Raw genomic sequence first — 27,764 nt, forward strand, 5'->3', positions numbered from 1 at the left:
CCAGCTCTGCTCCGGCTCCATTGGATTGGATCCTACAGGTTTTCTATGAGCCTGAAGTAAGGCTTTACAATGTATAGTGTGATTCTTGAGATACTATTACACACCTAGGTTTGTACCACTGTATGTTGATTATGGTGCTAGACATATATATCTTTTATTTTTGCCAAATAAAATGTATTTATTTTGAGTGCTAAAGGAGTGTGTGGCTTTTCTTTTCTTTTGAGATTTTCATAACCTGACTATAAAATACTGATTCTGGTGTTGTCAAAATGCACTATTCATTTTCCTTTGTAAAAATATAAAATTCACTGTATGAAACATAGTTTTTTTTCTAATGCACCAGTATTGCGTAGTGAGACAGTAGACAGTGGTGTGCTTATTTATTAGACTGGGATGATTTTGTTTGTAAGAAGCAAACCCCTATTATGTGTGAAATCCAAAACATGATATTTTAAAATCAATATATCAGTTATATAATTATAGTTTATAACAGGGTATTAAATTCCGCAGTTTATGTAGTCTTAGGTATACTGGTGTGTTTATCTACAAAGCTTTCACAAATATAAAACTTATGTTTGTTTAGTGACAGACAAAGGTTTACACTGTTACTTAAATGTAACTTAATTGGTATAGTTTATTACTATAAATCAAAATAAACGAATAATCAGATAATATTGTTTGAAATGCAAGCGGAACTATATGACCGCAGTACAACAGCAATCCGGATGATAATACGAGCGCACCGGTGCTGTGTTTATTAGTAGATATACACGCATGTGAGCCGGTTTAAAATATCCACAATTTTGAAAGACATTAAAATAAAAAAATAAAATAAAACCGTGGCAATATGGCAGGCGAGGAGAAAGACGACAAAAAAGAGGTGAGCTGTTGTTTTCGTTTAAATAGGCTAGGCTGTACTTCAGAGAGCTTTACTGCACAAGGTCAGAGTCGATACCAGAGTATAGGAAGTGTCATTTTAAATTCGTGAGCCTGTTATTATCGATATAAATATTATAGAAGTACAAGACGAGTCCGGACAGTGCATGTGTTTGATTTTCTTAGATACATTGCAGATGGATTAGTAAACAAGAGAAGAGTTTATTAAAAGGTGTTTACATTCGTACATCCCAATTTTATGTCACTGCTATTCTTATCTATGTACAGGCATACATGTTCACTTAGAAACATAACTAATGCATTAGGTATGGATTTTACATTTTGGCAGTGCATAGTAAATAAGCCACACACTTTATATTTTCTGGACCATTGTTGCCTCACCTACTATCCTTTCCTGTTATGAAGAGGGTGAATATTGTTTGATATCCCAAACTCAAGGGTGATGATTGACAGCACTATGTTCTTATCAGTTCCTACACTCAAGTGTATTTTTCCTGCTGCAGTCCTTTAGGCTGCTGGGCATCCTGGATGTGAAGCAAACCCCCTGTGCCCGGGAAGCAGTGCTGCATGGGTCGGGTGGCTCTGTCATCGCTGGATTGGGCTATTTTTTGGCAACAAGTAAGCCTGATCAAAGTCTGGTGGTTCATTCGTGCTGTACAAGACAGATCCGTCTGGTTCACTTTACTTTAAATGTTTTATGTAATACACACACGCTGGCAGGGGACTTATAAGGTGGTTGGGCAAGGGTTTTAGTCTGTTCGGGTGGAAAAAACAGGTTGCGCTACACCCCTGTAAGTATTGCTGCAAGGCTGCTCCACATGGAGAGTGGGACCCTGCTTGTTGTTTGTAAAGACTGTGTTGTAGCCGTTCGTCAGTCATGAATCGTCTGTTTCATGACTATAATGTTTCTTTATTTGACAGGCCGAGTCAGGAGGTCTTTTGACGTTGGCATCGCTGGGTTCATGTTGACAACGCTGGGGTCCTGGTAAGTGAACGCTCTGTTGTACAAACACACACATTTTTACATGTCAGATCTCAGCCTGTGAGAGTTCATGGGCTGTATGGTTTTGCACTTGCCAGTAGGGTAACATTCTCAGCTATAAATGAAGGACAGATTAAAAATCCCCCTATCCAGTTAAGTGCTGATGTCTGTATAGTTAAATGTTCAGTTCAGTTCAGTTCAGTAAATCTTTATAGTCTCCACAGGGCTATGTGCAGCATACAAAAGTATACACAAAACATAAATACAATACATAAGTGCATGATTATATAAAACAGGCACGGACAGACCCAAACGAGTATGGATACAAACAATGTCACCCAGTTAAGTAATTTTGTCCATTCAAATCTATTTACATAATTAAATGACTAAAAGGATTGTCAGCGATTACCATCGTTTCAAATTAATTGAATGTATAGCCATTGGAATAAAAGAGTGTTTAGAAGTTCTGAGAAGAGGTATGATGTATCGACGACCATAAGGAAGCAGTATAAAATCAGACTGGAGTGGATGTAAAAGGTTTGTCAACATCAAAGTAGTGTAGCTTCCTTAACTCTTTAACACTCATTGCCACATTGTTTTCAAGCCACCAGTGGGTTGAGATATATTTATTAATAATGCTGGCATTATTATAGCCAGCAACATCTTTTTATACCATGGATGTTGCTGTGTGGAGATATTGACTTGCAAAATGGGAGAAACATTTACTCAGGTTCTAGGATTGCAATTTTTAATAACTCCTTCAGTTTAACCAATCTTCACCCAGTTTGTTTTGAAAGTTGTATTTTGACTAGTACTTTAAGGGACAATTCTACGAGAATTTACATTTTGTATAAAATCCAAAAATATCATAATTCATAATTATGCTATAATTTATCTTAAAAAAAGATGGTAGTGTTGTAATATAGTGTGTCTAATCATAATCAGAAACTGATTTTGTAGTTTGTATGCTTTCATTTGAGCGGTCCCACATGCTTATGGCTAGTTTTTTTCAAATGCGTGTTATTCATTCATTTCTTATTTTCACCCAACAACTTCTACAACTTTGAATTTGAGTGGTATTTCAAACAGAACATTTTCAAAAAACAAATTCCCATAAACTTTAATGGAGGAAAGAGGTCAAAATTTCAAAAAACGCATTTCTGTTTTTGTGAAAAAACTTGCTAGTACTATAATATAGTTTGTCTAATCATGATCAGTTATTCAGAATATTAGAAAACAAATGCTGTCCTAGAAATAAACTGCCAATATTGAAGGCTAGCAGTTGACAGATTTTCACCCTTAAAGGTTCTACTGTAGATACAACAATGCTAAGCTTCGCGTGCAGCAGAAAATGATCCAAGGCGGACTTAAGAACAAGGTCATTTACGAAGGCACAGCTCTGGATCCAACCCAGAAACGCAACAGCAGTGAAGACGGTGGCTCCTGATGGAAGCTGCCACTCAGTGGACATTTGTTCGTAGCCTAACTGTGCATTTGGAGAGAGGTGCCTTGACCTCAAGAAACGTGAACACGTCGTGCAAGCACATCTGCAACGTTTAAAAGAAGTCCAACTTGTATTTATTGTTCAATGTGTAATAAACCTGTCAATGTAATTCAGATTACTTTTATATTCACTCCTGTGCGTCTGTTTGACTTTCACTTTTGAATTGTGAATTGGAATCTAGATCACTGAATTATACATGATTCTTTCTTTTTTTTGTATGATGATTAATCTTTGTTCATAATTCATAATTGTGGTATGCTAATTCACCAGTTATTCCATAGTAACAGATTGGGGATTGTGCACATCGGGGTGATTTTATGGATCGCTGGTGTAAGGGAATAACCTCAATCTTAGACCTTCCTGAAGGTGTGGGAGTCAACTGTATAAATGACACCAGATCAGACCGAGCCACTATTGCACCACTAGATGTCAGTGTCGCCCCAGATTATACACTTCCTAGTGTGTTTAATGTGTGAATCATTCTTCATGTCCATGATATTGAGATCTAAGCACTTTAAAGAATGAAAGGAATTTATTGAATAGGTCCTGCTTGTGCTTGGATGGATGGTGTCCAAATTAACATCATGTTGGTGTTGAGAGTTGCTGTGAGTGGAGCAGTAGGTGGCATTCTTCCTTGTACAAGAAGTTCCTAACCGATGCACGAGTATGGAGTCCAGGGACAGAGTACTGAAGCATACATTGATCTGTTGCACTTGACATTGAGTCAAACGAGTAGGTGTTTTATGCATTTTCATTTTTTACCCCTGTAAACTAGAGACTTGTGGCTTTCAAATGATACCAAGACTTAAGTTCTAACGTGTGGAGATTTTGACTTACAAAATTTTTGCGAAAAATGACTCGGGTTCGAAAATTGCTATTTTTAATAAATACAAAATGATTTATCATAACTGATTCAATTTGTATCACATTTTCACTCAGTTTGTCTTAAAAGTTGTGGTGTGACTAGTATTGCAAGCTTAGTACTTGTGTAAAAAAGAAAATCGTAACTTTCATAATTCAAAATTATGCTGTAATTTATCTTGAAAAAAGGTGGTAGTGTTGTAATATAGTGTGTCTAATCATGATCAATAATGCAGAAACTGATTCTGCAGTTGGGTTGCTTTCATTTGAGAGGTCCCACATGCATGTGGCCCTTTAGATGGAATAATGGCCCTTTTGTGCGCATTATGTGGTACAAATTCTCAAAACGTTTCTGCATAGGCTGAGTTCTTTCAATTGCACATTATTCCTTATGTTGTTATGATATTTTAACCAAACAATTTCTGCAAGTTTCAATTTGAGTGGTATTTCAACATAAAACCTCCCCTTAGACTTTAATGGAGGAAAAGGTTAAAAATGTCATAATTTCAGAAAACACATTTTTGTTTTTGTGAAAACATTCGTTAGTACTTTAATATAGTTTATCTAATCATGATCAACTATGCAGAATATAATAGTACAGGTTGTCTAGTTTCATTTGATATGTCAACTATAATCAAATGTTCAGTACATTTTTATAGTCTCCACAGGACAAATTGTGTGCAGCATAAAAAAGTGTACACAAAACATAAATACAATACATAAGTGCATGATTATATAAAACAAGACACTGACAGGCCCAAACGGGTATGGATACAAACAATGTCACCCAGTTATGTAATTATGTCCATTAAAATCTATGTACATAAATAAATGACTAAATGGACCTTTGTAGATTACCCTCAGTTATACTTAACTGAATGTATAGCCATTGGTATGAAAGAGTGTTGGGTTTAAGAAGTGCTGAGAAGAGGTATGATGTATCGATGACCGTAAGGAAGCAGTATAAAATCAGACTGCAGTGGATGTAAAAGGTCATCTTGGATGGCAATTGCTTTCCTATAAGTACGAGACTCGTACATCTAAGTTAAACAGCGTTTGTGGCATACTTGTCATTTTTGAACCCATATTTACCACTTTATGCAACTGACACTTAGATTGTTTTGGTCATATTTGAGATCCAACAGATACAAACAAAAGTTGATTAAACAGATTAAAGAAAATATCTATAAAAGAGACTCAAAATGGGTTTGTCAACATCAAAGTAGTGTAGCTTCCTTATTGTAGTGTGATGTAGCTTAGTGTAAGGAAATCTTTAGGGTTGGCATTCAGATTCCCAACCACAGACCTCCTTCAGTGTACTGCATCACAATCGACACACAGGAAGTGATCATGTTAAATGTGGCAAGATGCAGAAGTTTAGATTATCACTTTGGTATTAAGTATAAGGAAAACTCCAGTAGCAAAAAAGAAGGCCTTTTACAACATCAGTGCTTTTATTTTGATCACAATATTAGCCACCATTTGTATGTCTGTCCTAGAAACAAACTGCCAATATTGAAGGCTTGCAGTGGACAGATTTTCACCCTTAAAGGTTCTATCGAAGATACAACAATGCTAAGCTTCGCGTGCAGCAGAAAATGATCCAAGGCGGACTTAAGAACAAAGTCATTTACGAAGGCACAGCTCTGGATCCAACCCAGAAACACAACAGCAGTGAAGACAGTGGCTCCTGATGGAAACTGCCACTCAGTGGACATTTGTTCGTAGCCTAATTGGGCAATTTTCAATTAACTATGTAGATTGGGCTGAAAAAGAAAACTTAAAAAAAAAAAATATTTTACATTTTTAGAAACATTTTCATGTTTAGGGCACTTTAACATTTGGCATACAAATATCTTTGGCACATCAATGTTTTATGTATTTATATCGATTTTTTAACAAATCCCTCCCTAAAATGTCATAACCGACACTTAGAACATAAGAAAGTTTACAAACGAGAGGAGGCCAATTGCCCCATCGTGCTCGTTTGGTGTCCATTAATAACTGAGTGATCCAAGGATCCTATCCAGTCTATTTTTAAATGTTCCCAAATATTCAGCTTCAACCACATCGCTGGGGAGTTTGTTCCAGATTGTGACAACTCTCTGTGTGAAGAAGTGTCTTCTGTTTTCCGTTTTGAATGCCTTGAACCCAATTTCCATTTGTGTCCCCGGGTGTGTGTGTCCCTGCTGATTTGGAAAAGCTCCTCTGGTTTGATGTGGTTGATGCCTTTCATGATTTTGAAGACTTGAATCAAGTCCCGACGTAGTCTCCAGGGTGAAAAGGTTCAGTTCCCTCGGTCTCTCCGAGTAGGACATTCCCTTCAGACCTGGAATAAGGCTGGTTGCTCTCCTCTGAACTGTCTCTAGAGCAGCGATATCCTTCTTGAAGTGTGGAGCCCAGAACTGTCCACAGTATCCAGATGAGGTCTAACTAGCGCATTGTACAGTCTTAACATTACTGCCCTTGTTCTCAATTCTACACTTTTGACAATATACCCTAACACTCTGTTTGCCTTTTTTATTGCTTCCCCACATTGTTTGGATGGAGAAAGTGAGGAGTCCACATAGACTCCTAGGTCTTTCTCATGCATTACTCCATCTAGTTCTATTCCTCCCATAGTGTAATTATGGTGGTTGAAGTGGACATTTTTGTTACCTGCATTGTAATACCTTGCACTTGTCTACATTGAATTTCATCTGCCAGGTCTTGGCCCACAACTGAATATAATCTAAGTCCCTTTGAATAGCCTGTGCTGTCGAGATTGTATCTGCTGAGCCACCTATTTTAGAATCATCTGCAAATTTGACAAGTTTGCTAACTATCCCAGAGTCCAGATCATTAATATAGATTAGAAAAAGCAGAGGCCCTAGTACTGATCCCTGTGGAACTCCACTAACAACCTCACGCCAGTTAGAAGCGACTCCTCTAATCGACACCCTCTGTTTCCTATACATCAACCAGTTTATAATCCATCTACTTACATTACCCTGAATGCCTACAGCTTCCAATTTGAGGATCAGTCTTTGGTGTGGAACCTTATCAAAAGCTTTTTGAAAATCTAAGTATATCATATCATATGCTTTCACATGATCTACAGCTGCAGTTGCATGTTCAAAAAACTCCAGTAAATTAGTAAGACATGATCTGCCTTGTGTAAACCCGTGTTGACTATCTCCAAGAATATGGTTTTCATTGAGATTCTCCTCTATTTTCTGTCTAATCATTTTTTCCAACATTTTACAGGTGATGCAAGTGAGACTGATTGGTCTGTAATATCCTGGCTCAGTTTTGTCCCCTTTCTTGTGGATTGGTATGACATTTGCCGTCTTCTAGTCAGTTGGCACATCCCCTGTACATTTCGAATAGTTGAGTTAGCGGCCTAAAAAGAATTTCCCTGATTTCTTTAAGAACTTATTATAAAATACAATTAAATCTGATGCTGCTGCATGAAAGTGTTACAAAAGTTATTTCTGGAATGGTTCTCTTCATTCTCTATAATGTACAATATATTTTGTGTATATATGGGTCAGTGACGAATAAGGATTTCAAAATGGTAAAAATAATTAAGTTTAAAATACAAATTAAAGCTCATTACAATGTTATGCATACATTTCAAAATTTTATTTCTGAAAATAATGATTTATAGTTTGTTATTATAAATCGTATGGTTTCTAGTATCAAAAATGTCATACCGGATAACAATGATAGATTTGCAAATTATTTGACTTTAGTTTTTTGTCGTCATAAATTGGGTTATACACTCACCTAAAGGATTATTAGGAACACCATACTAATACTGTGTTTGACCCCCTTTCGCCTTCAGAACTGCCTTAATTCTACGTGGCATTGATTCAACAAGGTGCTGAAAGCATTCTTTAGAAATGTTGGCCCATATTGATTGGATAGCATCTTGCAGTTGATGGAGATTTGTGGGATGCACATCCAGGGCACGAAGCTCCCGTTCCACCACATCCCAAAGATGCTCTATTGGGTTGAGATCCGGTGACTGTGGGGGCCAGTTTAGTACAGTGAACTCAATGTCATGTTCAAGAAACCAATTTGAAATGATTCGACCTTTGTGACAAGGTGCATTATCCTGCTGGAAGTAGCCATCAGAGGATGGGTACATGGTGGTCATAAAGGGATGGACATGGTCAGAAACAATGCTCAGGTAGGCCGTGGCATTTAAACGATGCCCAATTAGCACTAAGGGGCCTAAAGTGTGCCAAGAAAACATCCCCCACACCATTACACCACCACCACCAGCCTGCACAGTGGTAACAAGGCATGATGGATCCATGTTCTCATTCTGTTTACGCCAAATTCTGACTCTACCATCTGAATGTCTCAACAGAAATCGAGACTCATCAGACCAGGCAACATTTTTCCAGTCTTTAACTGTCCAATTTTGGTGAGCTTGTGCAAATTGTAGCCTCTTTTTCCTATTTGTAGTGGAGATGAGTGGTACCCGGTGGGGTCTTCTGCTGTTGTAGCCCATCCGCCTCAAGGTTGTACGTGTTGTGGCTTCACAGATGCTTTGCTGCATACCTCGGTTGTAACGAGTGGTTATTTCAGTCAAAGTTGCTCTTCTATCAGCTTGAATCAGTCGGCCCATTCTCCTCTGACCTCTAGCATCAACAAGGCATTTTCGCCCACAGGACTGCCGCATACTGGATGTTTTTCCCTTTTCACACCATTCTTTGTAAACCCTAGAAATGGTTGTGCGTGAAAATCCCAGTAACTGAGCAGATTGTGAAATACTCAGACCGGCCCGTCTGGCACCAACAACCATGCCACGCTCAAAATTGCTTAAATCACCTTTCTTTCCCATTCAGACATTCAGTTTGGAGTTCAGGAGATTGTCTTGACCAGGACCACACCCCTAAATGCATTGAAGCAACTGCCATGTGATTGGTTGGTTAGATAATTGCATTAATGAGAAATTGAACAGGTGTTCCTAATAATCCTTTAGGTGAGTTTATATATAAACATATTTATTTTCATTTCAGGTTTTGTATCATAACCGACACCCATCATTCATTTTATTGTATAATATTTTTCTTTTTTGGAAAACACCAATTATGTTCTATGCACAAGCTTTACATAGACATAAAGTACTGTAGATTTAGAAAATAACTAGATCATATTGTTCCTGTTATATTTTGCATAAGTGATCTTTTTCATATGAATGTCGGTTATGAATACCTGGTGTCGGTTATGGCATCATGGTGTTGGTGATGACAATGAGGTTTTTTAGATAGACCATATTAAAGTAAATAAATCATTCCTATAATGCATAGAAAGAAATATAACAGTTTGCACAGTAGTTTGAGCTACATGAGGTTTACGAGCCGTAATATTAAACGTACTGCAGGTATGTACAAGTGGGCAGAGAAAAGACCCTGTTGACCATTATAATATAGTGGCAGATAATAACACAGTACCTCTTTTCATTGAAACAATACTTTCATGTGCACTTTCTACACTTCTCTGCATTACTAGCTTTACATTTCATCGCCTGATAAAAAAAATAACAACTGACTAATCTACCTAAAACCAACATACTACCCTTTTTATTTTAATTAATTAATTAATTAATCACAGGCAATGCAGTATACATTGTTACAGGTTAAAAACACAGAACAGATGCACTGCATACAGGGTTTCTAGCCAAAGCTAATGTTCAACTGTCCATTGTCAGGCTTCAGTTAAAGGCCTTAGACTTACCCTTAACCTCTACGATTCTATAATACACATTTTCAAACTTTACAGCTAAATTTAACTTGGCCAAATATTATAATGAACATTAAAACTGGCTTTAGAAACCACATACAAATAAAAACATGAAATACCAAAAAACTGAACTAAGAATTTGAATAAGATACACTATTAAATAATAACCAACACCAACTTATCATAACCAACACATTCTCTATCTCCTGAAAAGTGTCGGCTATGAAATCAATTGCAATGTGTCGGCTATGAGAAGTTACACTTTCTTGTCCATTTTAACACATGTGGCAGGCTTTTTTTCCCCTGTACTAAACTAAATTAGCATTTAGAAATAATCTGTTTTTGTCAAATATGTTCACACTCCTTTAATATTTAAGTTTGTTTTTTTTCCTTGTGTGTTGGTTATGCGCTACAACAATGTGCCAAGAGGCACTTCTAAGTTTAACATGAATATTTTTAAGAAAAGATGAAGCAGTAATTACCTGTGTCTGTGGTGTTTACTGACACAAGGCCTTGATTTTTCACCTCATTCAGAAAGCTTTATTGAAATGTATGTTTTCACACAAAAATTCCTAGAGATTACGAGATTTTATGTGGAAAATGGGGAGACACACATTATGGGTTTAATAAAAATAAAATAAAACATGTTATCTTTACAAGATTCAGATTAATAAAGTATTTTTAAGTATTTTCTAGAATTAGAAGCAAAATCCTGCATTACTAATGTTTAAATATCTAAAATTTACCTCTGAAAATCTACATTTTATTTTGGAGATGGGTCAGTTATGAGATCTGTGGTACAAAACTTAAAAAAGGTAAAATATATATAAATATAAGATGCATGTTTTACTGCGCAGAATAGAGAAAAAAGTTATGTTTTAAAAAAATATGTAACTTGTAAATATCCTTAATATGTACTGTGAAATAAGACATCAGGACAGCAATCTACATAGTTAATTGTGTGCTTGGAGAGCTGTGCCTTGACCTCAAGAAGCGTGAACACGTCGTGCAAGCACATCTGCAATGTTTAAAAGAAGTTCAACTTGTATTTATTGTTCAATGTGTAATAAACCTGTCAATGTAATTCAGATTACTTTTATATTCACTCCTGTGCGTCTGTTTGACTTTCACTTTTGAATTGTGAATTCTAATCTAGATCACTGAATTATACATGATTCTTTCTTTTTTTTGTATGATGATTAATCTTTATTCATAATTCATAATTGTGGTATGCTAATTCACCAGTTATTCCATAGTAACAGATTGGGGATTGTGCACATCGGGGTGATTTTATGGATCGCTGGTGTAAGGGAATAACCTCAATCTTAGACCTTCCTGAAGGTGTGGGAGTCAGCTGTATAAATGACACCAGATCAGACCGAGCCACTATTGCACCACTAGATGTCAGTGTCGCCCCAGATTATACACTTCCTAGTGTGTTTAATGTGTGAATCATTCTTCATGTCCATAATATTGAGATCTAAGCACTTTAAAGAATGAAAGGAATTTATTGAATAGGTCCTGCTTGTGCTTGGATGGATGGTGTCCAAATTAACATCATGTTGGTGCTGAGAGTTGCTGTGAGTGGAGCAGTAGGTGGCATTCTTCCTTGTACAAGAAGTTCCTAACCGATGCACGAGTATGGAGTCCAGGGACAGAGTACTGTAGCTGTCATCTGTTGCACTTGACATTGAGTCAAATGAGTAGGTGTTTTATGCATTTTCATTTTCTACCCCTGTAAACTAGACACTTGTGGCTTTCAAATGATACTAAGACTGTTAAGTTCTGACGTGTGGAGATTTTGACTTTCCAAATTGGGGGGAAAAATTACTCGGGTTTGAGTCCTCCTTCAATCTCCTTCAATCCTGTATCACATTTTCACCCAGTTTGTCCTAAAAGATGTAGTGTGACTAGTACTTCAAGAAAATTGTTTTAAATGTTTCATAAAAATCATAATTATGCTATTATTTATCTTGGAAAAAATGTGGTAGTAATATAGTGTGTATAATCATGATCAATAATGCAGAAACTGATTCTGCAATTTGGTTGCTTTCATTTGAGAGGTCCCACATACTTGTGGCCTTTAAAATGGAATAATGGCTCTTTTGCACATATTTTGTGGTACAAATTCTCAAAACGTTTCTGCATAGGCTAGGTTCTTTCAATTGCACATTATTCCTTAGTTTTGTATGCTATTTTAACCCAACAATTTCTACAAGTTTCAATTTGAGTGGTATTCAAACATTTTGAATGGAGGAAAAGGTCAAAAATGTCAATATTTCTGATTTCTGTTTTTGTGAAAAAACATGGTAGTAGTGTAATATGGTTTGTCTAATCATGATCATAACTGCATTATAGTGCAGTTTGTCTAGTTTCATTTGATAGGTGTCACATACCTTTATTCTTTATAATGTCCATATTTAAAACTTCATCTAAGAAGTTAAAACCGGGTGAAAAAGACTTAAAGTAAATAATCTTCTACCTGTATAAGGCTTGACTGCCTTTGGGATTAAAGGAGTTATCTCAAGACAAGGCATTATTGTTATAAGAATATTGTACTCCACTAGCCAGGCAGGGTATGGCTGAATTTGTCATCGTTAAAAGTTGTGATATAGTGGAGAGACGCTCTCAGAAAGTGGAGCAAGAACATATTCTCTTTATTGTTTATTAAAAATTCTGTAAATTCTATTACAATGATAAAAGCATACAGACAGACAACTTATAGTTATTATTATGAAAGCCGTGTATTAAAAGTGTATTTTCTACATCATGAGGTGGGGGTGCCCATCAGTTCAAGTCACTAAGAATGCCGATGTGTGACAACAGAGCAATGATGCCAATCCACCGAAGAACAGTCAAAAGTACCGACATCCTCTTCAACTCAACTGGTTTCCACTGTGCATTTATAACGATTCAGTTTAATTATTATGATGACTAATAGATTTTATTATGACATTCAGCTGTTGACCAATAAGCCCTTTACTCCCAGATTAAGTGGAGTTGTGCAGTGTGATTAATAAACACATTCTGTAGGCCAAGCCAGTCCGAGTCCCTTTAAACCTTGTCTAGGCTTTTGCAAGCCCTGTTGAAAACCTTTCTCAGTAATTGTGTTTTGAAAGTGGCTGCACGACAACTTTTAATGCCTGCTCCCCTGCTGTTTCTCTCTGTAGGAATAACAATGTGATATTTTATGAAAATAGGCTTGTTTCCCAGTATAGTAACTCGCCGTTTTCAAAGTAACAAGACTCCCTTTTATTTCAACATCCTGTCTACATCTAGATCGAATCAGTTTAACACTTGAATTAAGAAATTGTGTTGCAGTGCTTTAAAGGTGTTTTTAGTCTAAATATACTACAAGTATTTGACACCTTTGATGTATATAAATGTTGCATTCTCATTCTCAAAACTATTACCAAAGGTACGTGCACAACCAATAAGATACAAAAAGACAGTAGTCATTGATGTTGGTTTGGCCTCCCTTTGACTGCTGCAATCCCCTCAATAGATGACTGGAAGAAATCTAACCCACAGTGCTTTTCTAATGCAGTGAGAGACTGTGTACTCTTCCTGGTTGGCCTTTACAGTTCATCCCAGAGGTGTTCTAGAGGTTTTGAGCAGGCAATTAAATGTGATCAGTGCTTTTCACCTTGTCGGGCAGTACAGTAGTGCTAAAAAATATTGCAATGGTACTGGCAGACTTTATTTATGTATTTATTTTGGTAATATAGTATACACTTCTGTTTGTGTTTTTTAAGTCAAAACATGCGTTTTTATTTAAGGAAACCATTCATTGAAGTTGTAGACCTAACTGTTATTGTAACTGGAGTTTGTTAGTTTTCACACTCCTTAACTGCTTACATTCGATAAGAAAGTTTCAGTACTACCAAGGGTGCTATAAAGATTAAGCAGAAAAAGGGAATTCCTACAGATTCCTTTAGATTTTTCACAATCGACAGGGAATACGATGTGTGACAGAATGAAAATGGTGGCTCATGGTTTGGGTTAGGCATTACAAAGTAGACTTATATACCTGAAGTCTTCCTAAAAGAAGACTTTTTAAATGTATTTTGTTACCAATTGTCTTGGCAGCTCATTGACAATTAAAGCCTCCCACTCATGAATGTCCAGAGTTGTGGATTTTAACAACATATTAAAGTGACTTGTGGCTGTGATATTTACACCCCTCATAAGTCATGTGAGTCAAGACCAATATAGTCTCGCTTCTTCTCCAAAGTCTATGGTTGTTGGTTGGGCACTGCTGGATACAGGAGCTGGCTAGGACTTCTCCTGAATATCCTCGAGGCTCATGTGGCTAGAGGTCTCAGCGTCTCGGGAGCTGGAGGTGCTGGCCGCCCGTGTGATCTTGGTCAGGGTCTCCTCATAAGGAGGCGGCAGGTACACCATGAGGAAAACGCCTTCCGAGAGGTCGGAGCTGGGGGCGGGGAACTGTTCGGCATCCCAGGTCAGAGAGGAGAGGAATTCGGCGTTGTTCTCCTGGTTCTGGAAGTCCAGCGTGACGATGTTGGCCAGGCCCAGCTTGTTCCGCGGGCATCTCTTGTAGAACAGCAACGCCATGATGCCCACGAGCAGCAGCGAGGCGGCGGGCAGGACGATGTAAAAGATTACCTCAGATTCGGAGTCGCTGCCCGAGTTCAGCTCGTTCCGGTGATAGCCCTGTTAAAACAAGTGGTATGTTTTTAAAAAGCTTGTTTCTGAATGAGAGCAGAGCAGGCCATATCTAAATGTTGTCACCTGGAGAACTATGGGTAGGAAGTGCAGTTGGATGCTGCTCAAGCTTTCCAGTGTGTGTCTGTGCAGTTTTGTGAGAGGCTATCTTGTTATCATTTTGGATCCTTTAGTTTCATTTTTTCTAACAGCAGGGTAGTTACACACACATTCTGGTCTAAAAGGAGATTGGAAACTCAACTATCATGATCTTTTCATTCTTTCTCTTCCTAGACAGACCTGTTGTCTGAAATTCATTTTAAGTGATAGGAAGCACATTTTCTTAGCAGACAAAAAAGGCAACGTTAGAAAAATATTAATTCAAGAATCTGCAGTTATCTAGCTCATAGAGACCATAACCATATGAAAAAGACTAAGGTCTTTGTTTTCTTGTTGACATATTATAATCCATCTCAGGATCTTGATTTTATTGTTCTGTTATCCCGTGATGGTCATCATCATGATCTCGATTTTAAGTTTGAAAGCAGGTATTTAATCCCAAAGCTTTGAGATAAATTAAGCTAAGATCTTGTGATGATGTCCCCCCAGAAAATCGTGTTTGGTGACTTTAACCAGCCACTATAATTATGTCTATACCATTGGAATAACGTCCACATAAGCAAGGTGAATGCACATTTCTGCCAAATTGTATCGTAATCGGATAATGCTCTTTTTCAGTCATAAAATCATATGAGATTGGAAGGGACTCATACCAAGCTCTTAGCCCAATGAAGTCGGGCCGCTAAACACGCAGCACCTGCTGTTAAAGTTGCAGACATTAAAGGATCACGGTGGATGTGATGTAGTTTGATCTAAATAGTCTGAGGTATTATCTAGTTTATCTCTTGCCTGTAGATAGTGTGGCAGCTGGTATTCATTGACAATTCCACAGTCGTTCATTTTAAATAATGTCTGTTTTAAATGGCACATACCATCTTGCAAACTCGTGTTTTGAGATTTGCCTCCAGTTGAGGAATAAATATGGTGAAGAAAGAGCAATTTACAGTTCCGAAATATCCAAGGACCTCCAAGCCCTTCTACCATATCATGCAGGTGTTTAATAGCAAGTGTCCACAGCTAGGAATTTGACAAAGGCTGACTGTCAAACCACGACAGGGAAGACAACATGCATATGAAACCACTTGTTTCGTTCACAATGCGGTTCCCATTACGCTAACTTGCCCTGTCTTTCTTGCCTTGTATAAGCTTGGACATTTAAAGCCGTCATATCTGGGACTTTTGTTGCCGTGCATTTTAGCTTTAGAATCCCTGCTTTGTTAACCTTGTGCGAATGCTTTTAAATGGAGTTTGTGTTTATATGTCCACAGTTAGCTTTTGATTAGATAGGAGCATTGCCAGAACCATTGACCTGGGTGTTGGTCTTCAAAATTGGTATCTGGTTAGTTGTTTAAGTAAAATCTCTGCATTTACTCATTACTGACAGCCTATCTAGTCTTCTGTCTTTGCCCAAAGAAGATATTTTGCTTTTGGTGCATTCGGTGTTGATTCTACTTTAGAAGCTAAAGTTTCTCTAGAGAAAATGGCACCCAAATCCCAAAGTGGTTATTAAATCTTCCTTCCCAGCATCTGGTGGTTTGTATTCCTTCACTGCCACTCATCACTGCTGGCTGTCCCTCTGCCAAACCAATAAAGCCAAATAATGCCCGCAGTGTTTTTGCATACCTGCCAATAATCCACTTGCAGTGTGTGTTGCCTGAATTGCCTGAAATGTTATTCTGATGGGTAATGGTTGCCCAATGGTTAAATTCTTAAGGAAAATTCAAATGTATTAACTCATAAAATCACCAGTCTGCATCTTCTGCTTCACTTTGAACCCTTGCAGAACAATGTTGAATTAAATAAAAACAAACTAATAATTGCTGAGATATTGTAAAAAATATTTTGTGTGCAAAGGAAACAGGGCTGTAGGATCTAAAATCAACAAAAGCTTCAGTTGGTCGCCAGTTTACCCACCTGTAGTTGTTTTTCCACTGTAGAGGGAGGTGCCCCCGTCACCCAGTCAAGGGTCCCCCTTCCTGCCGGCCCAAACTTCATCCAGCTACTCTCCAGTAGTCTCCGCATGTTGCAGTGTGCAGTGCGAGTGCTGTGTACCCCACGCTCGGTGCCGTGTGCGTGTGAGGGGGGTGGCGCGGGGGAGACGCGTGAGAAGGCAGAGCGTCGATTTAAAGCAGCTCTCCCGCTGAGCACCTGACCCAAAGTGGAGGCATATTCTCCTGCCGGGATGGCGATAAGCATCTTTGGGCACGCACACGCCACACACATGCACCGCCAAGCCCGCCCTCTCATCAGCACCACTCCGAGAGCCAATCGTAGCAGCCAGCTCCCACAGGCGGGCTTTGTGGGATTTAGTGCAGTTGGCCTACATATCGGGCGAGGGCTGGAGAGCAGGTGGTACAGAGCGTGGCGCTGGCTCGGGAGTCCCTGCATTACAGCGATTGAGCAATAGGGTTTTCTGCACATGATGCTGGTGGCACATGGGAGACGGTGCAGACGGATAATTAAATATGTAATGAAAACCCAGGCTTCTGATAACTGAAACCCCCTTGGCCTGAACTTGTCTTTTTTATGTTTTAAATCCTATGTACAGTGGCTCACAAAGGTATTGAACTGAAAGCTGTAATGTACATGACTTGCACTGTGGTTATTGTGTGTGTATGAACCACTAGCAAGGCAAGGCAGAGTAGTTATTTATTTTGTATGTGTAGCCAATATACTCTCTAATTCCGTAATGTATCATGCGTTTTTGATGCCAATCCCATTTATAAGCCCTATCATTAATGCTGACCTTGAACCCAACCCCAACCACGACCCTAGAGGCCAACGCAACGGTGTATACGCAATCCAATGCACAACATGCACTGTACATAGGGGAGATAGGCGAGAACAATAAGATCAGACTAGCACAACACACACACAACATTAAATGCAAGAAAGAATCAAACACTCTTTTGAATCTGTGAGATGCATCTTCCCTTGCCTTGGTTCAGTGGTTCTCAATCCTGGTCCTGGAGCTCTCAATTACTTAATTTAACAAATAATTTCCTAAATCAGAGCCTTTTAATATATTTTTTACAGTAGGGGTTTTAAGTGAGGTATAAAATGGTATAAGGAAATTATCTTATAAAGGAACCAACTTTTTATCAGTTACACAATTTAAAGATTAAAAAGTAATCAAATTACTTCAATTCAGGGTTCAATTGAGTAGTTCTCAGTTGGAACACAAACCAGCACCCTTAGAGCCCTACATTTTCTTCAGGGGAACTAAGGGAAAGAAAGCGAACTGAAACAAAAACCTCACCCAAAACCCAGCCTTAACCCTAACCCTAATCTGTGGAAATGTAATCAACATCTGGATATTCCAATGTTGTTCTAGGATTTTCTGCCCATTATTGTAAATAGACTTGACTTCTACACCCTCCCCACCCACCCAAATTCGCAATTAAGTTTCTGGATATAAACTCATACAACAAAACAAAATTTGAAGTCAGAATTGTAATTATATAGATCAGTTTACTGGGCATTTTGTTGTTTGTAAATTAGTTAATTAATATAGGGATTAACAAATGTCACGGGTTGATCCTGAAGGCTTAATTTAAATGCTGTATAACCTGATGTGCCTTCAGGCAATTACATTAGCTAGATCCTGACGCACACAAAGGTAAATCCCAGTTTTTAGCTTTCAAGTAAAGATTGTGAGTGTGTGGAGCAAACTGGATGTCGAGTCAGTGGAACCGTGACTACGAGAGCGCCCCACAGACTCCTCTCATCTTGTTTGTATCTGTCAGATGTTCAAAAGGCATTCTTCACACGTTCATTCTTGCTGGAGGGGAGAAAATAATTGTTTACAAGAGTTTCTGGCTGTTAGCGGAGTTTCATTTTATAAACAAAAAAAACAGCCTACAGTATTTGTTTATTTTTTGTCAATCATAAAATGACAAACTGTCACATGGATGTTAATCCTTTTGTGGTTTAGATGCTGATTAATTAAACCCTGATGAAAAATGGGTTTTGATTTACAACGGTGGCCTCTGGAATATTGTGCAGCATGCGCTCTTTTTGTAATGTATGTTTTTGTAGATAATCAGTCATCGATGGCAGTAGTTAAGTCAAATTGCTGGGCACAGATGTGGTGTTAGCACATTATAAAATTCAAACTATTACCTTGTATTCTGGGCTGTGTGCTATGTAGCCAAACACCTTCTTTCTCCTCTTTATTGGTTTCACACTTGGTCTTGTTCCTACTGTTTCTTTACACACTTTCCCATTTTTCATTAACACAATGTATGTTTAGCCTCAGAATCGGTTTAGTGATTAACACATTAACTGACACTGTAACAAGATGGCTACCACAGGCTCCTGTAATTCAATCAGGTGATGGGGCCCTGAAACCTTGGCTTCTTTTTTTGCAACCAACCAGAATCTCATCTGCCAATCAGCACACAGGTAGTTCTTCCAAGAGTTTTCAAAATGATTTGTCTTCCATGTGCAAAAACCAGAGTGTGCCAGCTATTAATAGCTATGATTATGTTATTAATTTCCAGCCTCAGTAAGCCCGTGGGACCATCAAACAGAGTCAGGAAACCATGTCTGAGGACTTGGTGTTGGGAGGTTTCTTCCATGAAATGACCACAAAGCCGTTTGTGTTTGAAGTCTGGATATAGGTCAGACCGAACAAAATAGAAACTTTCTCTTCTTTCACTGGGATGCAGACTGTCAAAATGTTTGCCGTGATCTCATTTAGAAGACTCGGATTTCAATGGAAACTAAAAACTCACCATATATACTCTCTGTCTGACTATTCTCATGTTACTCTTCTGTTTTATCCTTCACATGGACTTTCAATCCCTGCCTGCTGTCAAATTCAAAATGACTACAGCCACAGAGGGTTGTTTTAGTTTTATATTTATTTATTTATTTTATTTTTTTATTTTTTAGCAGATTGTTGTATATTGTGGTACTGGAAAAACAGTACTGTCTACATAGGCAAATGGTTATCTGATTGTAAAAGTTGACCTCAGACACATCTACCCTCTACTGGAGTGTTTTTAGTTTTGAAAGATGTTTCTGTAGGCTACAGTATGATGAGTTTACCAGTGAATATTTCAGAATGCGTACACTTAGCTGTATAAATGTCAGCCGTGACTTTGTTTCGATGAATGCATGTGATCTCTCTCTCCTGCTACAGGAAAAAAAAAAAAAACTATGCTTTTCCTCAAGGGTATTTGTTTAATTTTGATTAAAGGGTATCATATCAGAAGCCCGGGCCTGCTATGCCGTGGTCACATTCTGTCTATTCCTGATTAAATCTGTCTGCCGCTGATATTATCTGGAACGAGGCAGTCACATTTAATCCACCTGCCATGGCATGCATGGGCCCTGTTGGAGGTCATGGAGAGATTAACAAAATAACACAACCATCTGTCTTTTGATTGAGTCTGAGGTCCATTAGCATCAACTTTTTGTTTTTTTTCTCGCCCTTCCCATTCAAAACCGCTGTCAGCAAACAATCCATTGACAACAGGAGAAAGAGGAGGGTTAAAAAACCTTCCGGAAAACTCACTCGATCAACGGTGTGTAGGCTGAGGTTGTGTAGGTGGTAATTGTTACCGCACCCTGTACTTTGACAACTACATTAAGATGCACACACACATATATTTGCTTTTTTTATTCTACAACACATTCAACAAAGTACAATCTGGGACACACAATAGAATATATAATTTTGATTACGTAGAAACAAATTACATCAGCAGAGAAAACCAAAATGCATTTTGTTTGCAGCCAAAACACAATCACTTTAAAAATAATAAAGTCCCTCTGCAAAATCAAAGGCAGAAAGTTTAAAATCAATTGGTCTGCAAGGATGTTGACCTTCTCGGTTATCCACAACAATGTCCCTGTATTATGCCACCTTGCTGCTTGTAACATTTTCAGAACATCACCATAAGGAATCTGTACCCATAATGTAACATTTTGTACTTCCTGTACATAGTTTGGTAATAATAAAGATATGGGAAGGAGTAACATGGAATCGATTTTAAATTATATTAATTATAAAAACAAGTTAAACTAATCTCTTCCCTCCACCTTCAAATGACTTTACAGAGCACTCTAGTAATACTGGATTTAAACATTATCTGTTTGGCGGGGGGGCTTTATTGATTAAAGTTGATTTATTGATTGAAGCCAGAAGCAATACTATAAGTTGGGCTGTGAAATACAAGTTTGGCCTTAGATCTACCACTGTATGCATTGCTCTGCTATCCATTTGTTTGTCTGTATTGCATAATGAAAAGTAATTACCTGCATCTTTTCTGGGTCCTTGCAATCATTTTACTTTGTTATAAAGATCTGACAACTGCACTCCTATAGTCTTTACGGCAGCACGTTTCTACTGAAAGTCTTTTTGACATTCAAACACTGTCCTCCACCAAAATGACCTCTTCTAATAATATTATATATCTTAATCCATATTTTATGATCTCTATCCTCTTATCCTAAAGCCTTGAATATGGATGGGTGACTAATGATGTTTTGCGCATTTACTGACACTGATTGCGGCGGTTTGCGGTTAAGCACTGACTGGTCAAAAAGTTTGCATTAGACGAGGAAAAACCCAAAAAACTCTTAGCAGATAACATAAATACTGTTAATTTAAACCGTTTTCTATCCATTCACAAACGATGGCACAGATTATAATAAATTGTTAGAATGCTTAATCCAGGCCCTCTTTAAGTGCTGCATGGTTTGCTTTTTCCCCCAAACCAGATTTGAGGTGCACTTCAAAGTGTCCTTATCCAGTTTTGCAGAAGCCTAACCTCACACTCTCACCTTTTCTTTCACACTATTTTGATCGTTTACCCTTCTTTCTATGTTTATAATTGGCATTAGAAGAACAAACAAATCACCTTGGATAAAGTGTCGGCACAATAATTAAGATAAACGGATCCAGATTCTTGACAGTGGTGCCAACAGCCTACATTGGCACACAAGTGAGATCCATCACTGTTTCTCAGCTTTCATATCGGCTGTTTTAATGAGACGAGTCTTTTTGGGGACAGTGTTTTAAGAAACGGGCATTAAACATGAAATGCCACTAATTATTTTTGTAAATGTTTTTGTCCTTTAATCATATGCCTTTAAGATATTAAAAAGATTTGGAATAATGGTCTTTTAAATGTCGTAAAACAGTCAGATTTGACTTTATGTTAAATATGAAAAAGATAAGAGGGACAATGAGGACACATTTTGTGTGGCTACACTTCAACCACATTTGCCTTGTCAGTTAGACAGTTCCTTATCTGTATTGTTACTGCATTGATACTCTACTGAAGGGAACTATCGAACAATTTGTTTAGGAGATCGATATTGGGGGGGGAAATTACGTTAAATCTGAAAGTAAAACCTACTATCCAGAACATGCTGAATGTATTTTCTGGCTCAGTAGCACTAACTGGATGGCTGCAACAGAAATGTGATTGGCTTTGGTTCAATGTGTTCAAAATACCATGGCAACAATGGCAAACTATATATATACATCTCTGGAAAAAATTGAGACCACTGCAAAATTATCAGTTTCTCTGGTTTTACTATTCATAGGTATGTGTCTGGTATGAACATTTTTGTTTTATTCTATAAACTACTGACAACCTTTCTCTCAAATTCCAAATACAAATATTAATGTAATGACTGCCATACATGTAGAGATGCTGATTTAAGAAAAAATTGCAGTGGTCTCTTAATTCTTTCCAGAGCTGTGTCTGTGTGTATGTATGTATATATATATATGTATATATGTATATATATATATATATATAATGTATATGTATATGTATATGTATAAGACACATATCTATGAAACCCACAAGTAATGTTTAATGATAGTCAACTTCAATGGAAAAACAGGAAAAAGAATTGCTGATAGTTGCCCAACAAAAACTGATTATATGACTTCACAGTTAATTCCCCCTAAAAGGAAGCAACTAAAATAGTTCAGCCTTTGTGCATTAAATAAATAAATAAACTGCTCAATAACCAGTGACACAATAATTAATTTTAAATTCTTCTAAAGCAGCACTGAAATAAATTAATACGTTAATACAGATAAAAGTGTGTGAAAACAGTGATCACTTTAAACAGCAAGGTAGATTATTCAATGGGTTCCAGATCTATGGCATAAATCTGTACGAAGCTTTTTAAACACAGGATTTAACTAAATAAATGAATAGATGAATAAATAAATCAACAAACAAACATCACTTTCTCACATCGCCAAATCTTTGGTCCTTTGATTAAAGAAAACAGAAGATTGAAAGGTGATGGCTGAATACAGGACTAATCATTAAGATTCACGCAAACATTTGACTGGCAAACGCACAATAAATACTGGGAGGAGACGAGGGGACGGACAATAAAACAACAGAGAAACAAAAGACAAACATCATTAATTAAAATATATACAAATAGCATTTCAGGAAAAAAACATTACATTCATATTTTGAATGCAGACATGAATGCAGTTTATTTTACATCTCCTATCCCACATTTTTCTTGCTGTCAGTAAGTTGCTACTGTACCATGTACTTCGAAAACATGCTAATTACTGCATTAAATGGAAAGGTTAAATAGTAAGTGAAGACTCGAGTGGACAATGTGTGTTTAATATAAAAATAAAAGTCCTCATTTGTCGAAGTGCCATAAACTCTTACCTAGGAGGTTGCAACATATTTAGGTACTCCAAATGTGAACTGATAATTAATTACAGGAGATATTGACTTAGCAATGAACTAAGGATCAGCCTAATCGAAATGTCTATTTTTGCAGGTCAGTTTAATCCTGAAAAAGTAAGCTACAATCAATTATTGTGGTTTTAAACCTGCTTCCTTCCCACTAACTGTCAAGGTTAAAATGCAATACACCTTTAAAAAGACATCAGGTGCAACAGATTAGATATCCACAGGCTGTTTAAGACATGTCAAATGAAAGTGTTACTAAAACATTCACCTTCCAATACCTCTCTGTTTATTAAAAAAAAAAAAAAAAATTGGTATCAAAACTAAGTTATTAATGCAGTCTCTGTTAATATGTCTTTAAAATGTATTCGAGTAACATCTGTTCAAAAAGACCAACAAACAACAACAACAAACCATCACATATAATCCCTTCCACCCTGTCTTTGACCAAAAAATAAAAAATAAAAAATAAATGCATATAAATAAAAAGAAATCTGTTTGTCTAAAGGATTGGCATCTCCAGATCTTAATCTTCAGGGAAATCTCTGCATATTACAGCTCTGGCAACTCACAATCAGTGTGTGGTTCTTCATGGCTGTGCTCCATGCTGCAGTAAGTGTGTGTCAAAGGAAGCATGCTGAGCTTCCTAGCAGGTTGTACAGCCACTGAGCTAAAGCACTAGAGCAGAATTTAACTAGATTATGCCTCTTAGCAATTATAGCTGGCATATCTGCACAAATGTGATTGGCAAGTCTGTCCAAGTCAGGTTGTACCTGAAAGTGACTTAAAATACACTATTGTATGGCTGAGTTGATGCTCCAGTTTAAGGGATACTAAAAAAAAAAGTAGAAAAACAACACAAAATGCAATCTCAAGCAGAGAGCTCTAGGCGTTGTCAAAATGTGCAAAGGGTGTTTAAAAGTCATGGCCACCAAAAAGAAAACCAGACTTATCAAATCAACAGTAAAAGTTAATGTATGACAGGCAAAGGGGGTTTGAAAACATAATTACTCACGTGGCAGGCAGACAGGGAAAGCCGTCTAGGCTCCTGACCGTGACTGACCAGCCCGGGACGGACCCAATCAGGACGTGGCAGAGACACTCTTAGAAATGCCATTTTAATCCTGACGCAACAGGGAGAGCGAATTGGGATTTTATCGAAGCTTAGATTTATCGGGGTCAAGTCGGACGGGGAAAGTGGGTTAAGTGCATTCGCCGGGGATCAGTTCTGTGCAGACGGTGACAGGGACGGGCCGACGAGGTGTGACGGCGGGGTGGCAGTTCAGCATAGGAAGGCTCAGAGAGTACAGCACAGAAAGACTTACCCATCCCCAACCCCTGCATCGGGAGCATGCTATAAAGAACCACAGCACGGGAAAGGATTACAAAAACAAGGCAATCAAAATGTGGGTGGGGGGTGACAGTAAACCAATCACGTGCACATTCTCGGGGTTGGCATGGTTTGAAGGATGCCTGGGTGTGACCCTTGCATGCATATGGGGACAGAAATAAGATATCCTGTGCGTTACCTAGAATTACACTGTACCATACTTTCCTAAGGGCTTGGTATAATTCAATGCTAATACAATAATGTGTTACTGTATTCCAAGCTATGAGTCTGATCACCCCTCCCTTATAAATCTTTTTATATATGACAAATAGCATAGATCGAAGTGGAACCATTTTAGAGAGGCCTTCATCCAGAAATGGACCAATATAGGCTGCTGCTGATGATATGAAAAGTAAAGAAATGTGAATCCAGTCATTTAAAACAATACTTTGTTCTGGTACTTTGAATTACTCGTGCATGAAAGGTACCATTGGTAAGTTAATTGGGAACTTACTAGGCATTTCCACTGAAATTATTTTAGTTTAACACTACATTTTGTTGTGTTTTCTTGACATTAGTTAATCAAATGAGAAAAGTACACTGTAATTCAAAGTTAGTTTTCAAGGATCATGTTTTGGTGGTTGAAATCACCTTCTACACATCTTGAGATCTTTTTTTGCCTTTTTTGTGTCCCTGATATTTTAAATTTAACACCCAACTACATGTTATGGATAAAACTAAAATCAGATATTTTCATAATGTTTCAAAATGAGGGATATTCACATAAAAGGAAATGAGGATTTCAAAAAGATAACGCATCTTTTACGCATACAAAAAACACTCCTTACAACTCACAGAAGACGCTATTCTTTTTCACACTAATTCTGCTGAAGTTTGAAAGCTTTTCATTTTAGAAAAATAACCACTGGCACCCATGGCTTCAATCATTTCCAGCCTTCTTTCAAAAACTATAATTGCCTTGATTTTGTTTTATAGGGAATTCTGACAAAATGTTTCAATACATTTTCCACAGCACGGTGAAGTTGGACCGAATAAAAAATTCCAGACCTAGAAAACGCAAAATGATTAGCAAAACCTGGCACTGTACCAAGCACACAGCTGCGCCTTCCTAAAGCGGGGTCTTTAAAGAATGATGTCATAGACTCTCCCCAAACGTCCCAGCCACTCGCGCACGGCCTGCCGGACTCGGACATCCGTCACATGACACGTGAGCTGACTGATGCACGGGAACACAGCGGGCTGCAGGGCCACGAAAATGGGGTCTGGGAGGAGTTGGATTTGGTTGAGAATCGTCAAAACCATGTTGGTCCACGCCTAGAGAAAGACACAGATCAACCTGTTACAAGACACGACTAGGTAAACAGTCGTTTGCTAAACCATCAATTTATGCCAGCAAATGAAACGCGCACGCACGCACGCACGGGTACCTGAATCTGTGCCTCCGAGTCTCGCAGGGAGATGTTGTGGGAGCTGGCGGTGGACCCGGAGCGAGGGCGCTTGTCCTGCCGCAGAACCTCTGGCCCAGCGCTGAAGGAGTGCCTCATGGGGCCCTGGTCCACCAGCTGCTGGGGTCTCTGGGGGATGGGGGAGTCAGGGCCCCGCAGGGACACAGGCTCCCCCTTCTTGTCACACTTAGTCTCCTTCACGAAGGTGGTCATGTTGTGCTGCTGCTTCCTCTTCTTGTACTCAATCATCAGCTTGGTGATGGTCTTGTCCGTGGCGATGGTGTACAGCTTGTTTCCAGCGCTCTCCCACCACTCCTTCTTTTTGGTAGGGTCTTTCCGTTCCCCTTTCAAGGTAGGCACACAGCCGCCACTCTGCCCCATGCCCAGGGCCTCCTCTGAGGGCGTCTCGGCCACCTGGGAGCGGAACCCGTCATCGGAAGGCGTGCCCTTCCCTGAGAGGCCCCCAGTCGAAGGGGTGGAGGTCTCGGAGGGGAAGAGCGGTAGAAAGAATAGAGGATCTCCTTTGAGAACAGGGGGCTCGTCGCTATTACTTTCCAGGTCCAGGTGCATCTGTATGTAATTGTTGCACAGATCCATGCAGAGCTTGTGCAGGCGCTTGACCAGCCAGGCCCAGTCCACGCTGCTCACCGGCTGGATGCTGAGGGACGGGATCTTGGCTCGCCACTGCCTCTTCTCCTTTCCCCGCGGCGGGCTGACCTGCGCTGTCTCCTCAAAGATGTCTTCATCTTCTGAGGAGCACTGCTGGGAGGAGTCGGTACTTCCCTCCTCTTCCTCGTAGAGAATCTTCTTCACCTGCTCTGCGCTGATGTTCTCCTGGTTGGTCAAGGTGGCACAGACCAAGGCCTGGAAATAGATGTTGAAACTCATGGCGGACTGGCGGTAGAGGTTAGCCGCCCCACAGACTCCGGACACCTTCATCAGCAGGTACTTGAGGCCCGGCCTGGTGTCAAAGTCACGGGCCGTGCGGTAGGAGTCCAGGAGCAGGTCGAAGATGATGGCCAGGTTCTGCATGGAGATGTAGCGAAGGAAGCCAGCTGGCCTGGGCTCCGACACCGGCGTGGTCTTCTCTTGTGTGTCCGGCTGAGAAGAGGCCTTGCTGAACTCCTCCAGCAGTATGTCATAGAGGTTCTGCAGCAGCACCTGATGGGACAGTAGACTCACCACGATGGTCCGGAAAGGTATCCTGCAGTTCAGAGGAAATGGAAACATCTAATGTCACCAGAAGAAAATAAACAATCTTTACTAAAACAGGGCTGAGCTCAGTTCACGGTAATTTAAACCTGGATGTCTTGGCAATGCCGTTTAAAACTCATGTGCCTCATTCATCAACATATGCCTCAACAAAGAACAAATTAATAGTGAAATTAAAAGAATAAAAAGCAGGACTAAGTTACACAACAGATAATATACATCTTTAATGATTTTTCTATCCCTCCTTGACAATGCAATGCACAGTATAAGTACGAACATTTATTAAACAAATGGCAAC

The 27,764-nt window shown here is 38.7% G+C and overlaps 3 protein-coding genes across 3 annotated transcripts in view; 1 reads left to right on the forward strand and 2 right to left on the reverse strand.

Annotated features, from left to right (window-relative positions):
• The first annotated feature begins 722 nt into the window (after positions 1-722).
• On the forward strand, positions 723-3,513 carry cox20 (cytochrome c oxidase assembly factor COX20). Its single transcript, XM_066696967.1, has 4 exons — positions 723-880; positions 1,401-1,515; positions 1,819-1,882; positions 3,185-3,513. Exons 1-4 carry the CDS (start codon positions 848-850, stop codon positions 3,324-3,326), a joined length of 354 nt encoding a protein of 117 aa, XP_066553064.1. The 5' UTR covers positions 723-847; the 3' UTR covers positions 3,327-3,513.
• A 9,167-nt stretch (positions 3,514-12,680) lies between these two features.
• On the reverse strand, positions 12,681-17,153 carry smim28 (small integral membrane protein 28). The gene is made up of 2 exons (XM_066697343.1): positions 16,680-17,153; positions 12,681-14,654 (listed from the first exon to the last, which is right to left on the reverse strand). The coding sequence occupies exons 1-2, from the start codon at positions 17,151-17,153 to the stop codon at positions 14,256-14,258; spliced, it is 873 nt and encodes a 290-aa protein (XP_066553440.1). The 3' UTR covers positions 12,681-14,255.
• A 3,223-nt stretch (positions 17,154-20,376) lies between these two features.
• The window catches only part of arfgef3 (ARFGEF family member 3), a 63,448-nt gene continuing 56,060 nt past the window's right edge, over positions 20,377-27,764 (reverse strand). The window contains exons 33-34 of the mRNA XM_066696705.1: positions 26,237-27,458; positions 20,377-26,123 (exon numbers count right to left, since the gene is read on the reverse strand). Of these exons, the coding sequence (XP_066552802.1) occupies positions 25,932-26,123; positions 26,237-27,458 (1,414 nt within the window). The 3' untranslated portion in view covers positions 20,377-25,931. The remainder of the gene's footprint in view (positions 26,124-26,236; positions 27,459-27,764) is intronic.

The sequence above is a fragment of the Amia ocellicauda genome, chromosome 23 (genome assembly GCF_036373705.1).
Source record: "Amia ocellicauda isolate fAmiCal2 chromosome 23, fAmiCal2.hap1, whole genome shotgun sequence".
Taxonomy (NCBI): Eukaryota; Metazoa; Chordata; class Actinopteri; order Amiiformes; family Amiidae; genus Amia; species Amia ocellicauda.

Excerpts from the sequence above, each read along its gene's own strand:
- cox20 (XM_066696967.1), top strand. The coding sequence starts at position 848 with ATGGCAGGCGAGGAGAAAGACGACAAAAAAGAG. Across the intron at positions 881-1,400 it reads AGAAAGACGACAAAAAAGAG|TCCTTTAGGCTGCTGGGCAT; the intron begins GTGAGCTGTTGT and ends TTCCTGCTGCAG. Across the intron at positions 1,516-1,818 it reads GGGCTATTTTTTGGCAACAA|GCCGAGTCAGGAGGTCTTTT; the intron begins GTAAGCCTGATC and ends TTTATTTGACAG.
- smim28 (XM_066697343.1), bottom strand. The coding sequence starts at position 17,153 with ATGCAGGGACTCCCGAGCCAGCGCCACGCTCTGTACCACCTGCTCTCC. Across the intron at positions 14,655-16,679 it reads CAGTGGAAAAACAACTACAG|GGCTATCACCGGAACGAGCT; the intron begins GTGGGTAAACTG and ends TTGTTTTAACAG.